Below are 12191 nucleotides of genomic sequence, written 5' to 3'. Positions count from 1 at the left end.
CGACAAACGCGCGATCCGATAAATGACACACGAAGCAAATAAATGTGGTAGTACAAATAATGCGAAAAACATTTCAAAGACGGTATGTTTCACATACACGTGCCTACAATCGTGGTATGTAGTACTAGTAAATGAAACAAGGTAACAAACGGATTCACGAAACAATCCATAAACGAAGAAGGGAATTCACCCACCTATATGATGAGTTTCCGCATATATAGAGATATTTTGAGGCCTACAAGGTTGTAAAGGTCAGCATGATCAATTTTCCACGATTTTTGGAGCCGATGTGGTCGCAAACATCAATCGATGGTTTACAGGTGCCGTGAGAGTGTGCGTGAGCCGCACAGTGCTCCACGGCATAGGTTGAAAACATTGCTAGCGGACCCGAAACGCTGGTTTTACACATGAAATGACGGTTTTCTTCTTGGAAGGAGTTGGTGATCTTCGGAAAAATCATCCCGACGCATATTTGGGGCTGTTTTGACACATAGAAGCTTCAAAAAAGCGTTTGAGGTTTGGGTTTTGGAACAAAACCAAACGATGGGTTTTCGCATATTTAGGGATATTTTAAGGTCTAGAAGGATGTGAAGGGCATAATGAGGCAGTTTGTTGTTTTTTTCTAGCTTGTTGGGATCATTTTCGACTACTTGACAGTGTCCGAGTTAAAAAATGTCAGTTTGGTATGCCTCCTGTGGTCGCACTTGGTATTTTCTGGTCGCAGACTGGATCGCGTTCGATTTCATGTAGAGAACGATTATGCGGAATGTGACGAGTTAAACGCACTCAGAGAAAGTCAACGACGTCACATTCGAGCTTAGAATTAGACTTGAACAACGAAGTCTCGCCAATCGAGCGCATCCTACTGGATGTGCCAAATTTGAAGTCTCTTTCGTTGAACCATTTTTTCATAGAAGAGCGTGAAATTGGTGATGGCTTTGGACAATTACCGGAGCTCAATCAACTTTCCGAATTGCAAATACAGTGTAATACCTTAACGCCGTTGACAGTGATTGATATTTGTACCATCGCTCCAAACCTACAGAGAATCGAGATGAACTGTGATACAGAAAGCGCTCTAAACGTATACAGACACTTTAGCGATCAACTTAAATCGGTGGTTGTATTTCTTAAGTACGACGAATTTATGTATTCGTATTGTGAAATAGTTTTTCCGAGGCTTTTAGCAATCAAAGTTTCTTTTGCTGACTTTATCTTGAGTGTGAATTGCGGTTTTATTGCTGGAACGAAACATCTCCAACGTGCAACACTGAAATGTCGGATAGCTTAACCGACCATACACAATGTGGTGGAAATTTGCCTTGAAATAAAATTCCTTGCCATTTATATGGACGTAGTGTGACAGTAAAAGTTTGTTTCGTTTTTCTCTTCCAGACCCTTGTCTGGATCGTTGAATGGCACGATCAAACATGACGTATTTGAAGAATGTAAACCAATTCCTTCTTTGCAAGTACTTCATGTGCCTTTAAGCGCTACGACGGTCCTGTGGGGCCCGGTAGAACCTACCAGTTGTATGCGAATTTCAAAGTTGTATTTATCGTTGTATAGACGATGTGGAGGTCGCGTTTTTTGACGGTATACAAAACATAGCAACCTCCACACTGCTGGAAAATACAATAGAAGATGATTGTAAGTTTAAACCTATCAAACAGCTGCACATTATGTTTGACAAATAAATACTTATCTTGTTCCGCGCTCCACAGCATTCCATACCTGCCAACCATTTCCACCACCAGAATGCGAATAGAATAGCATATGGTAGCCTCAGGCAAACACTTTCGGGCCAATGGATGTATCTTTTTGTAAGGCGACCTTGTAAATTGTATTTACTTACTTACATTACTTTACTTTACTTTACTTTACTAAATTGTATCATACTTACAGGCAGCGATGGCAGTTGAAAAACATAGTACAACCATTAGGAGCGTGTATGTCGGTCAGGCCGGGCTTTGCGAATAGCATGCAGCAGTAACACGCAAATTTTAACCGGCCAGAGGATGCATCTTTTTTGTGTTGAATTTAATTTCATAAATAGCAAAATAATGGTCATTATACAGCGACAGGGTAATTAGTTTAATTTCCCAAAACCCGAACTTCTTACAAAACTCGCTAGTGCGACTGTTGCGTTTATCTTTACTCTACGACAGCTAGTTTAATGTTTTTTTTTGTTAAAGCCAAGAAAAATGCATTTTACGCACTCCGTGGGCGCCCAAAGAAGCGGGCGGTTACTAAAAACAGACTCGAATGGGCCATACGAGCACCCCTCAATACTCCCTAAAAAACTCGACAAATGCTGTCCCTGACACCACCAACCTCGCATGAAACCTGTCCTAACTAAGATGTCAGCCACGCAACGGCTACTGTCATTTTGTTGAAGATTGAAGTATGGGCTGTCCTTATCGATCCTGACACTAACCCTGGTGAAAAAGCCCTTAATCATAATTGTGTTTCGCTTGTTACTAAGCATGAGATTATGATGGTGGTGCATGTTGCGTAAACTAATCTATGTATGTATAACCCACCCGACCAAGGAAAAATCAGGTGGTATACGAAAGTAACTGAGGAAAAAAGGACTGAATATGAAAATGCTCGCGTTATCTGTTCACACATGCGATCCCTATCTAAGCAAGTGACGTATATCCTACACTTCTTAATGAACCGCACCCCTAACTAACTTTGCACTATCTTTTTTTTTTTGGTATGGTTAACGAAATACGATCATGTCCTAACTAATCTAACCGTAACGCAATACATAGATAGCGATAGCATGTGCAAACTAAGTCAACATAAATGGCGTATCTCCTAGTATTCTACTTGAAACGCACCCCTAACTAACTATTTCCTATGGATTATTACATTCATAACGATAACGCTAAACTAACCTACCACGCAATGCAACACTTAACCAATCCCCCCTAACGAAATTCCTAGTTTACGCATACTATCCCTATCTAAGTCAGCTTAAACGACGCATCTCCTACTCTACTTTAATACGCATTCTTGACTAACTCTTCCCTATCAATAGCGTGTCCTAACTAACCTAACCCTAACGCAATACATAGTTGGCGCATACTATCCCTGCCTAAGTAAACATAAATGACGCATCTCCTACTCTGCATCTTAAACCGCACACCTAACAAACTATTCCCTATCGATTATTTCATTCGTGACGGTGTGATCAACGTAATACGCGCAAGCCCTAACTAACCTACCCGTAACGAATTTCATATTTTGCGCATACTATCCCTATCTAAGTAAGATTAATCGACGCATCTCATACTATGTTTTAATCCGCTTCCCTGACTAACTCTTCCCCATAATGGTACATTCGCTGTTACTTTAGAGGTTCCTGCGATGACATCTTATGTTGCTAGGCTGTAGCGCTGTTTTTATGAGTAGGCTGAAATAGAAACCAAATTAATGCAATTGTAAAGCGTGATTTAAGATAGCAGGAATAAGGTGTACCAACCGTGTCTGGCTGGCACGCTAACAGACTGGGGAGCTGGTTGGGTAGCTAGCTGGGTGGCTGGGTAGCTAGCTTGATGGTTGGCTGATTGAGTTAACGTTTCTGTAGTGCTCCCTGTTTGAGTAGAATGAAGGAAATACCAAGTTAATGCAATTGTAAATTAAGTCAAATAGAATAAAGGAGTACCAACCATGTGGTCTCGTGAGATGCAACATAACTACAGGTGGGCTTCGGGTAGGTTGTGGTGCTTTCACAGAAGACAATGCTCTCATTCAATAACAATGTCAGCATTCCTTTAAGCTTTGGTTAATGACGTAGCAAGAAACACAACTAATTAAATGTGCTACAGGGGTCAAATATATCAGATGATAATATAATTTTGAACCGTTTTAAACTTACTTGTAGCCCTTCGGAATCACTGATAAGTACGGACACATACAGCTTACCGTGGGTGAATGTAGTACTACCGGCTATATTGCTGGCCCCCTGTCCGCCTGATAGGATGACTAAATGACTGACTAGCTGGCAGGTTGACTGGGGGGCTGATTGGGTGGCTGATTGAGCAGAGGTTCCTGTAGTGCTCCTGCTGTTGGAGTAGATTGAAGTAAAAACTAAGTTCATGCAATTGTAAAAAAAGTATAATACAGTAAAGTAGAATAAAGGAGTACCAACCATGTGATCTCGTGAGATGCTACATAACTACAGGTGGGCATCGGGCAAGTTGTGTGTGCTTTCCCGAAAGACAATGTTCTCATTCTATGTCAATGTCAGTATTTCGTTAGGCGTTAGGTGGAAGAAACACAAATGCAATGTAATTTAAAAATATTTACCATTTTTTTATCGTTATAAACTTGCTTGTAGCTGTTCGGAACTATTAATCAGTACGGCCACATTCAGCTTATCGTGGGCGAATGTAGCACAACTGGCTATGTGGTTGGTTCCCTGACTGCCTGACTGGATGACTGAATAAGTGACTGGCTGACAGGCTGGCTGGGAGGCTGGTTGGTTGGCTGTAGGGCTGGCTAGGTGGCTGACTGCGTTCTGACTGGGTGGCTGACTGAGTGGCTGACTGTGTTGCTGGCTTGGTGGCAGGGGGGCTGACTGGGTGGCCGGACTGGTGACTGGGTGGTTGGACTGGTAGCTGGGTGGCGACTGTGTGGCTGGCATGGTGGCTGGCTTGGTGGCTGACTGGGCGGCTGACTGGGTGGCTGACTGGGTGGCTGGCTTGGTGGCTGGCTTGGTGGTTGGCTGATTGAGCAGAGGTCCCTGTAGTGCTCCCTCTGTTTGAGTAGTTTGAAGTGAATACCAAGTTAATGCAATTTTAAATAAAGTATAATATATACAGTTGAATAGAATAACGGAGTACCCACCATTTAATCTCGTGAGGTGTTACATAACTACAGGTTGACATCTGGCAGGTTTTAGGTGCTTTTTCAGAAGACAATGGTCTCTTTCAATAACGATGTCCGCATTCCTTTAGGCCTTGGTTAATGACGCTTGAGGAAAAACAAACAATCCTATGTGTTATAGAGGTCAATCATGCAAGGTTTTTTTTTGAAAATGTGATTTAAAAATACTTACCAATTTTCAAACGTCATAAACTTGTTAGTAGCCCTCGGGAATCACTGATTTGTACGGGCACATACAGCTTACCGTGGGCGAATTTAGCACAACTGGCTAGATGGTTGGCTCCCTGGCTGCCCGATAGGATGACTGAATGACTGGCTGGCTGGCAGGTTGGCTGGGGGGCTGACTGGGTGGCTGGACTGGTGGCTGGGTGGTTGGACTGGTAGCTGAGTAGCTGACTGTGTGGCTGGCTTGGTGGCTGGCTTGGTGGTTGGCTGATTGAGCAGAGGTCCCTGTAGTGCTCCTTCTGTTTGAGTAGTTTGTAGTGAATACCAAGTTAATGCAATTGTAAATAAAGTATAATATATACAGTTAAATGTAATAACGGAGTACCAACCATTTAATCTCGTGAGGTGTTACATAACTACAGGTTGACATCTGGCAGGTTGTAGGTGCTTTCACAGAGGACAATGGTCTCTTTCAATAACGATATCAGCTTTCCTTTAGGCCTTGGTCAATGACGCTGAAGGAAAAAAAAAAATCCTATGTGTTACAGAGGTCAATCATGCAAGGTTTTTTTTTGAAAATGTGATTTAAAAATACTTACCAATTTTTAAACGTCATAAACTTATTAGTAGCCCTCGGGAATGTGACTGGCTTGGTGGTTGGCTGATTGAGCAGAGGTCCCTGTAGTGCTCCCTCTGTTTCAGTAGTTTGAAGTGAATACCAAGTTAATGCAATTGTAAATAAAGTATTATATATACAGTTAAATAGAATAACGAAGTACCAACCATTTAATCTCGTGAGGTGCTACATAACTACAGGTTGACATCTGGCAGGTTTTAGGTGCTTTTACAGAAGACAGTGGTCTCTTTCAATAACGATGTCAGCATTCCTTTAGGCCTTGGTTAATGACGCTTGGTTAATGACGCTGGATGGGAAAAAAGTTCTAATGATGCGATGTAGGGATCAATTAAGCAATGTTTTGCAAACGTTGTTAAAAAATACTTACCAATTTTCAATCGTCAATAACTTGCTTATAGACGATGTTCCTAGTAGAAACTGCTTGATCGTCTTGCCCTTCGGAATTGCTGATCAGCATACTGATGGTTGCCCTTGTCGTGACGCGCGATAATGCCACGTACAACTGACCATGTGCGAAAACATTCCTCGGAAGGTACAATCCCAGACGGTTGAGTGATTGTCCTTGCGATTTGTTGATCGCCATTGCGAAGCAAGGCTGGAGAGGAAATTGCTTACGACGGATCTAGAATGGTAGACCCTTGTCGTTGGTATCGCAGTAGATCCGAGGAAGCAGCACGTCATCGCCTAGTCGCTTACCCGTAAGTATACGGGCATGGATGCAGTTCGCCTTCATATCAATTATCTGCAACCGTGTACCATTGCACAATCCCATTTCGGTGTTGAGGTTGCGCAGTAGGAGAACTGAAACGAATCGCTTCAATCGCAGCCGATGTACTGGTATGCCGCTGATATTTAGTGAGTTCAAGAACTCTGGAGGCAGCTGGAGATTTTCTTGCTCCTCTGGATTCACCAGCGTGTCAACAGAACGGTATTCCATGAGTGGTTCCGGAATTCTGTCCAACACGACGTTGTTGATGGTGGTGACATCAGCGTTTAATGGTGATAGAATTGAGCGATCCGTAAAATAATGCGAGTGCCGATAAAACCGCTCCAGTTCAGTGTACACTCTGGTGATCAATGCATGCAGATCATCCTGAAGCTGATCGGTTCGGGGCGATACGATGTCTACCGGTATTTTTGCCAATGATGGATTCAGTCCGGGGAAAGTTTCGTGACGACCTTCACCAATTTGGAGCAAAAAGTCGGCGAACTGCTGCAGATCGCTAGCACGGTTCGCGTCGGGGGCAGAGCGTACACGCAAGTTGATCTGTAATTGCAGCTTGTTGAAGTGCGGCCAAAGTACACTCCGCTTGATGCACTGATCAATGATATGGCTCTCCGTTCTCTTTGGTACTATGGGAAGGATCTGGCGAAAATCACCGGAGAGCAACACAACTTTGCCACCGAACGGTCGTTGCACACCGATAATGTCCTGCAGTGTGCGATCGACGGCTTCGAGAGCGTAACGACTGGCCATCGAAGCTTCGTCCCACACAATGAGGACAGTCTCGCTTATCAGCTCAGCCTACTTTGATTGCATGGGAATCGAGCAGGTACTCTGGTCATCCAAATCGAGTGGCAACTTAAACGTCGGTGGACGGTTTTGCCTCCGCTGAGCAATAGCGCAGCGATACCGCTCGATGCTGTCGCGAGTGCGATTTTTCCTTGACGGCGCGTGTATGCCAGAAGCTTCTCGAGCAGGTACGATTTCGCGGTTCCTCCTGGGCCGTCAAGAAAGAACAGGCGATCGCCCTCAATATCTACGGAGTCCACAGCCGCTTTTAGGGTGTCGTACACTGGGAGCTATCGGATACATTTTGCTCTATCGATCGATATGGTATATCCACCAACAAGTGTTCATTTTCAGGATACTTGGTTCACTAAGCAATCGCGAACGTTGAAAGTTATCTATCGATATAGCAGTGGATAAAACGACTGTCAAACGCGAACAAATTTGTCGAGTAGTTGCTATATCGATAGATATTGCTATCGCGAACGCTAAAAGATGAACCCTATCGATCGATATACTATCCACTGCTAGGGACCAGTCGATAGCGAGTTAAACGTTCATTTTTGATGGTGGTACACTAAAAAATCGACACGAATCCACAATAACTAACACCAGTGAGCCACACAATTCGTTATTTCCACCAAATTCACTGATTTTATTGATATTTCTTTTCAATTATTTTCATCTGTTTACCAAATGTATCACTTGAGCAGAAAAATAAGGATACTTGGATCCAGCTGGATGACGATTGTCGTCCAGGCGATTTTTACATCCATAGAAAAGTAGCTAATTAGCAGCCAGAAAACTGGTTGCCTTATCGACCGATAATTTTATATCGACCGATTCAGAAAAAGCGAACGCGATGCAAAATTCGAGTAGATAACTTTATCGACCGATAAAAATGCATCGATCGATTGGTGAAACCTACTTCGTTCGCGATAGGCATCACTGTTCGTTGATCCTCGTTCAGCTGGTGCACCTTACGGAGTGTACGGTCGAGATCGGTCACTGAATACTGACGCTCACTTCTGATCAATGGGTTACCACCGTCTCCATCGATCAGGTGCGGCTGAACGTGAACGTAGTCAGCAAGCTGCGGCATACCCGGAATGCACGTAAGATCTTTGGCCGGTGTAGCGCTGCGCAGAAAACGGTCGATCTCGCTAACGGCTCGGAAATGCTCGATGTCACGCAACAGCCTGTTGTGGTCATCAGTCGCATCCGCCGTGTAGTTATCGCGAAGTTGTCGATGGAAGTCCTCGCTGAAGTGATCTGCAAACGTGTCCCATAGAAGTCGTGGGTTTTTTGGTTGTCCAGCTGTCAGGATCATTGCGAAGCAATAACGAAGCTGCCAGGGCATTTGAAATGATGCTGCTTCGCGTAGTGTCCGATCCCACACGTTGTCATCCTGCTGTAGACCTTCCTGTACGGCGGCTTGCTGGTATGTTGGACACACAGTGCCACGAACTGTGGGCAAATCCAGGTAGGAGGTGGGCCCTTTGCGGTAGCATAACAAAAGTCGCAAGCAGTAGCGCTCCATGTCCGTCATGGGACAGTAGACCATTCGCCCGATAAGCAACTTGTCGTGACGGGTGCGCCGTATCCACTGACTGCCCGTACGACTGTGCCATGGCTGCCGTTGACCTGCTATTGGTTTTGCAAAGCGAAAATGCGTAGGGACCTCGTGGTACAGAAGTGTTTTTGCGAATTCATCATGCGTTGCCAGTTCGAAGAAGCACGTCAACTCAGTATTCCGCGCACGTGCCAGAATGGTTTCACCCGATCCATCTGGTCTAAAAAGGACACTCTGCTGATTTTGCAGATGGATCGGTAGTGTAACCACGACATGTGATTTCGCCTGTACCTCGAAACGCATAATTCTCCAGCAGCTTTCAGATGCCGAAATGTACCGCACGTCGAGAAACATCTGAATTTCGTCGACCTCCTGTCCGAGGGAAACCGCTGCCCGATCATTTCCCTTGAAGATATATTTGTACAGGTACTTAACTCCTGTGATCGACGTACACACTTCGACGTTGAAATGACAGTCGTACTTGTGCAAGAGCCACGGATTGTATGGTACGACGTGTCGATTATCAAGCGCCACCCTTTTCACAATAACGGTGCGTCCGTTGTCCCGACGGCGGTATCCTGGATAGCCATTCTCGGTAGCGTGCGTCTGATCACGGAAGGATTTCGGGTATCGTTTCGAGCATACTCCGTCCTTCATACACGGAGACTGCTGATTAAAACTCCCACACGGTCCTTGCATCATGCATCGCATTACGGTGTGGTAAAGCTGTTCGTTGGCCGGATCCGGAATTTCTGCCGAAACGAACTTATCGTAGTCATCCGGTGTTTGAGGTTTGTCGTCGTCCCCTAGGATAAGCAACAGATGCGCATGGAGTAGTCCACGCTTCTGGAATTCGATGACGTACACTTTTGCGACTTCCACACCAAGTGCACCCTTGTTTAGATCATCCAGTATCGCGTTTTTCTTTGCATGAAAAACTCTGGCCGTGAGATCTGGTCGTTCGGACGCGTGTTGACCGGGTAGTAGGAGCTGGGTTATTTCGGACCACTTGGGTTTGCAGGTGATGGTGATAAATAAGTCCGGTTTACCAAAGGCACGTACGATGGCCATTGCATCCTGGTACTGTGCCCGCATGTACCGGTCGCTGGATGTACCTACGTAGGATGGCGCCAAAATCACTCGTCGTCCCGTGCTGCTGGACTCCTGATTTTTCCGAACGATGGCCTGCTCGGGAGTTTGTTGTTGGCGCTGTGTGTCGACGTTGGGCAGGGGTTGGTCACCAGCAATAATATCCCAGACACCCTGATAAAGTTCTGCCCGAAGCTGTCGTTGGTTATTACGCTGGTACATCAGTCGTTGAGATTCGACTTTGCAGTACATATCGACACAATACTGCTGGAAAAGCCGACCTGCCCGATGGAACAGCGTATTATCTGTCGGACGCCAGCACATCCGGTATGCAGCATGCCCCCGTGGGGAGATTTGCCGGCAAGATACTTCAGAATCTGCCGGCTGACCGTTCCGTTGTTCTGTCCGCACCGTTGTTCCTCGACGCATTGGCAACTCAATTGTCCAACCCACTTCAGCGTATGGGTGCAATAGCGGACATTGCATTGCATCTCTTTCGGGGTGTTGCTCAAAAATTGGGATCAAAAATCCGGTATTTCGTGACAGCACCATCAGCTCTCGAGCTGGTGCAGTTTGACCCTCAACAAAAAGCTCTCCAATCTCTGCTACCGTAGGTCGATTGTACCGACGTTGGTCGACACCTGCGATTCGCGAGTGTAGGCATATTCGAATATTCTCGCCAGCACCTTCCGACATTCGCTCATAGGCATGTGTTAAAAACTCTTATTGTCTTATTGGTCTGATGCTTAGATATTTAACCGTTTATTTAAGACGTAAATATTCAATACAATTAAAAGGTTGTATTAAAGTTTATGTCGTCCTTCCTCGGCGGTGGCACAGTTCCAAAAGCAAGGCTTTCTCCGCGCTCCGCCGAGGAAGACTTCCTTTCTCTCATCTTCTATCTTTGTCTCATTTTCTATCTATTCGACTTGGCATCGGGTGGGTCAACGTTCCCCGATCGCTTATAAGCTTCGATCGAGAGCTATCAGCTGATCGATGAGTAATGGATAAACATCGATCAGCTGACCGCTCTCGTTCTCCTTCCCCTCATGATGGAACGTTGACCCGACCGTACTCCTCGTGCCTCATCTCACTTCTCTAACTCACACACTGCTGTTCGTTGATTTGGCAACAGCATGCTTAAACATCGCCGCCAACGTGTTGTGGTCCGTAAGCATACGCTGCAGCGTCGACATAATGGATCGATTCAATCCTGCACGAAAGGACAATCTTGCCTCCAGTATGGCGTTATATTGCTCGACATCGCTACTGTCGTAAAAATACAACTGAGCGAATATTGGCGGATGGTTGGGTAGATGCGTTAGGGAACCAATACGGTGGCAGAGCGCTCCCTGAATTCGATAATTATAAACGCCACCGCCGGCAACGGTCACGTCTCGTCTTACGGGATCGTTTGGTTTGACCGATGCACCCATTGAAGTGAATGCAAATGCATTGTTGTACTTTCTGATGTATTTCATAAATAATGGTAGTTCTGGTGGAGGTTGGTCAAATGGGGCTAGCTGTGTTTCTGTAGGTGCTTTTCCTGGCCACTTGGGCGCACTACAGAAAGCGCAGTTCCGTTAGGCTCCCAGCTGATGCCATGCTGTGTGGTTATAACCCTCATGGTAACCCAACCCAATGCGCAGAGTGTTGGTACTGTGTCTAGCAATGAGCCGTCGCTGGCGCGCAGCTTCCGTGTCCCGGCGGAGTCATAAATCCTCCGGATTGTATTGCACCATGATAGGCTGGTGTAGTCTGACCCGAGCCGATGTTGTGGTTAAGGTTGGAGCCAGATTTTGGGATTTGGTAGGAGACAGAGTTGGTTATAGGGTTTGGACCGGTATTGAAACCGGGGCTCGGACCTGAATTGGAGTAAAACCGGTCACCGAGGCCGAATTAGGAGTAAAACATTCGGCCGGGGCCCTGGTTGGGGTACTAACTGTGGGCAGAGCCGCACCCACCTGAGGAAGTGTAGAGATTCAACCACATAACTTAGAATGTCTAAAAGTGTAACATAAAAATACAACTACTACTGACCTGACGATTACGGCGGAAGTTGGCTACACGTTGTCTGGTAAGACGTCTCGGTCGACGGTAGAGCGCACTGTTCAACCGATTCATGCGTCGATTCCGGTCCGTTGCAGTCTCGTTGGAGGGAGCGGGATATCTGGCCCGAATCGCTTCTTCGGCGGCATTCCGAAGCGTTGTAGGGGTGTTATCCATACTTCCGGAAGAATTGAAAGTCATAAGTTGCAGTAAAAGGAGGAAGACAAACGAAAATCAAGACCGCTCAATCCCACACACACGCACGTGCGCAC

The 12191-nt window shown here is 45.6% G+C and overlaps 1 protein-coding gene and 2 long non-coding RNA genes across 4 annotated transcripts in view; 2 read left to right on the top strand and 1 right to left on the bottom strand.

Moving 5' to 3' along the window:
• Positions 1 to 4014, top strand: part of LOC131260248 (uncharacterized) — a 77738-nt gene extending 73724 nt beyond the window's left edge. For both annotated transcript variants that reach the window (XR_009178146.1, XR_009178145.1), the window contains exon 4: positions 3893 to 4014. This is a non-coding gene — a long non-coding RNA (uncharacterized LOC131260248). The remainder of the gene's footprint in view (positions 1 to 3892) is intronic.
• LOC131260250 (uncharacterized) lies at positions 1581 to 2026 on the top strand. The gene is made up of 3 exons (XR_009178148.1): positions 1581 to 1650; positions 1725 to 1836; positions 1906 to 2026. It is a non-coding gene; the product is annotated as an uncharacterized LOC131260250 (long non-coding RNA).
• Positions 4015 to 6320: 2306 nt separating the features above from the next.
• Positions 6321 to 10122, bottom strand: LOC131264873 (uncharacterized). Its single transcript, XM_058267143.1, has 2 exons — positions 8137 to 10122; positions 6321 to 7223 (listed from the first exon to the last, which is right to left on the bottom strand). Exons 1-2 carry the CDS (start codon positions 10120 to 10122, stop codon positions 6321 to 6323), a joined length of 2889 nt encoding a protein of 962 aa, XP_058123126.1.
• Between the last annotated feature and the right edge of the window lie 2069 nt (positions 10123 to 12191).

The sequence above is a fragment of the Anopheles coustani genome, chromosome 3 (assembly GCF_943734705.1).
Source record: "Anopheles coustani chromosome 3, idAnoCousDA_361_x.2, whole genome shotgun sequence".
Lineage (NCBI taxonomy): Eukaryota > Metazoa > Arthropoda > Insecta > Diptera > Culicidae > Anopheles > Anopheles coustani.
The sequence above is the reverse complement of the archived record's forward strand: the minus strand, read 5'-3'. Positions and strand labels throughout refer to the sequence as shown.

Bases quoted from the DNA above. Each gene is read 5' to 3' on its own strand.
- LOC131264873 (XM_058267143.1), bottom strand. From the start codon at position 10,122: ATGTACTGCAAAGTCGAATCTCAACGACTGATGTACCAGCGTAATAAC. The intron at 7,224-8,136 runs GTAGGTTTCACC...CAATCAAAGTAG, and splicing joins TGATGCCTATCGCGAACGAA to GCTGAGCTGATAAGCGAGAC.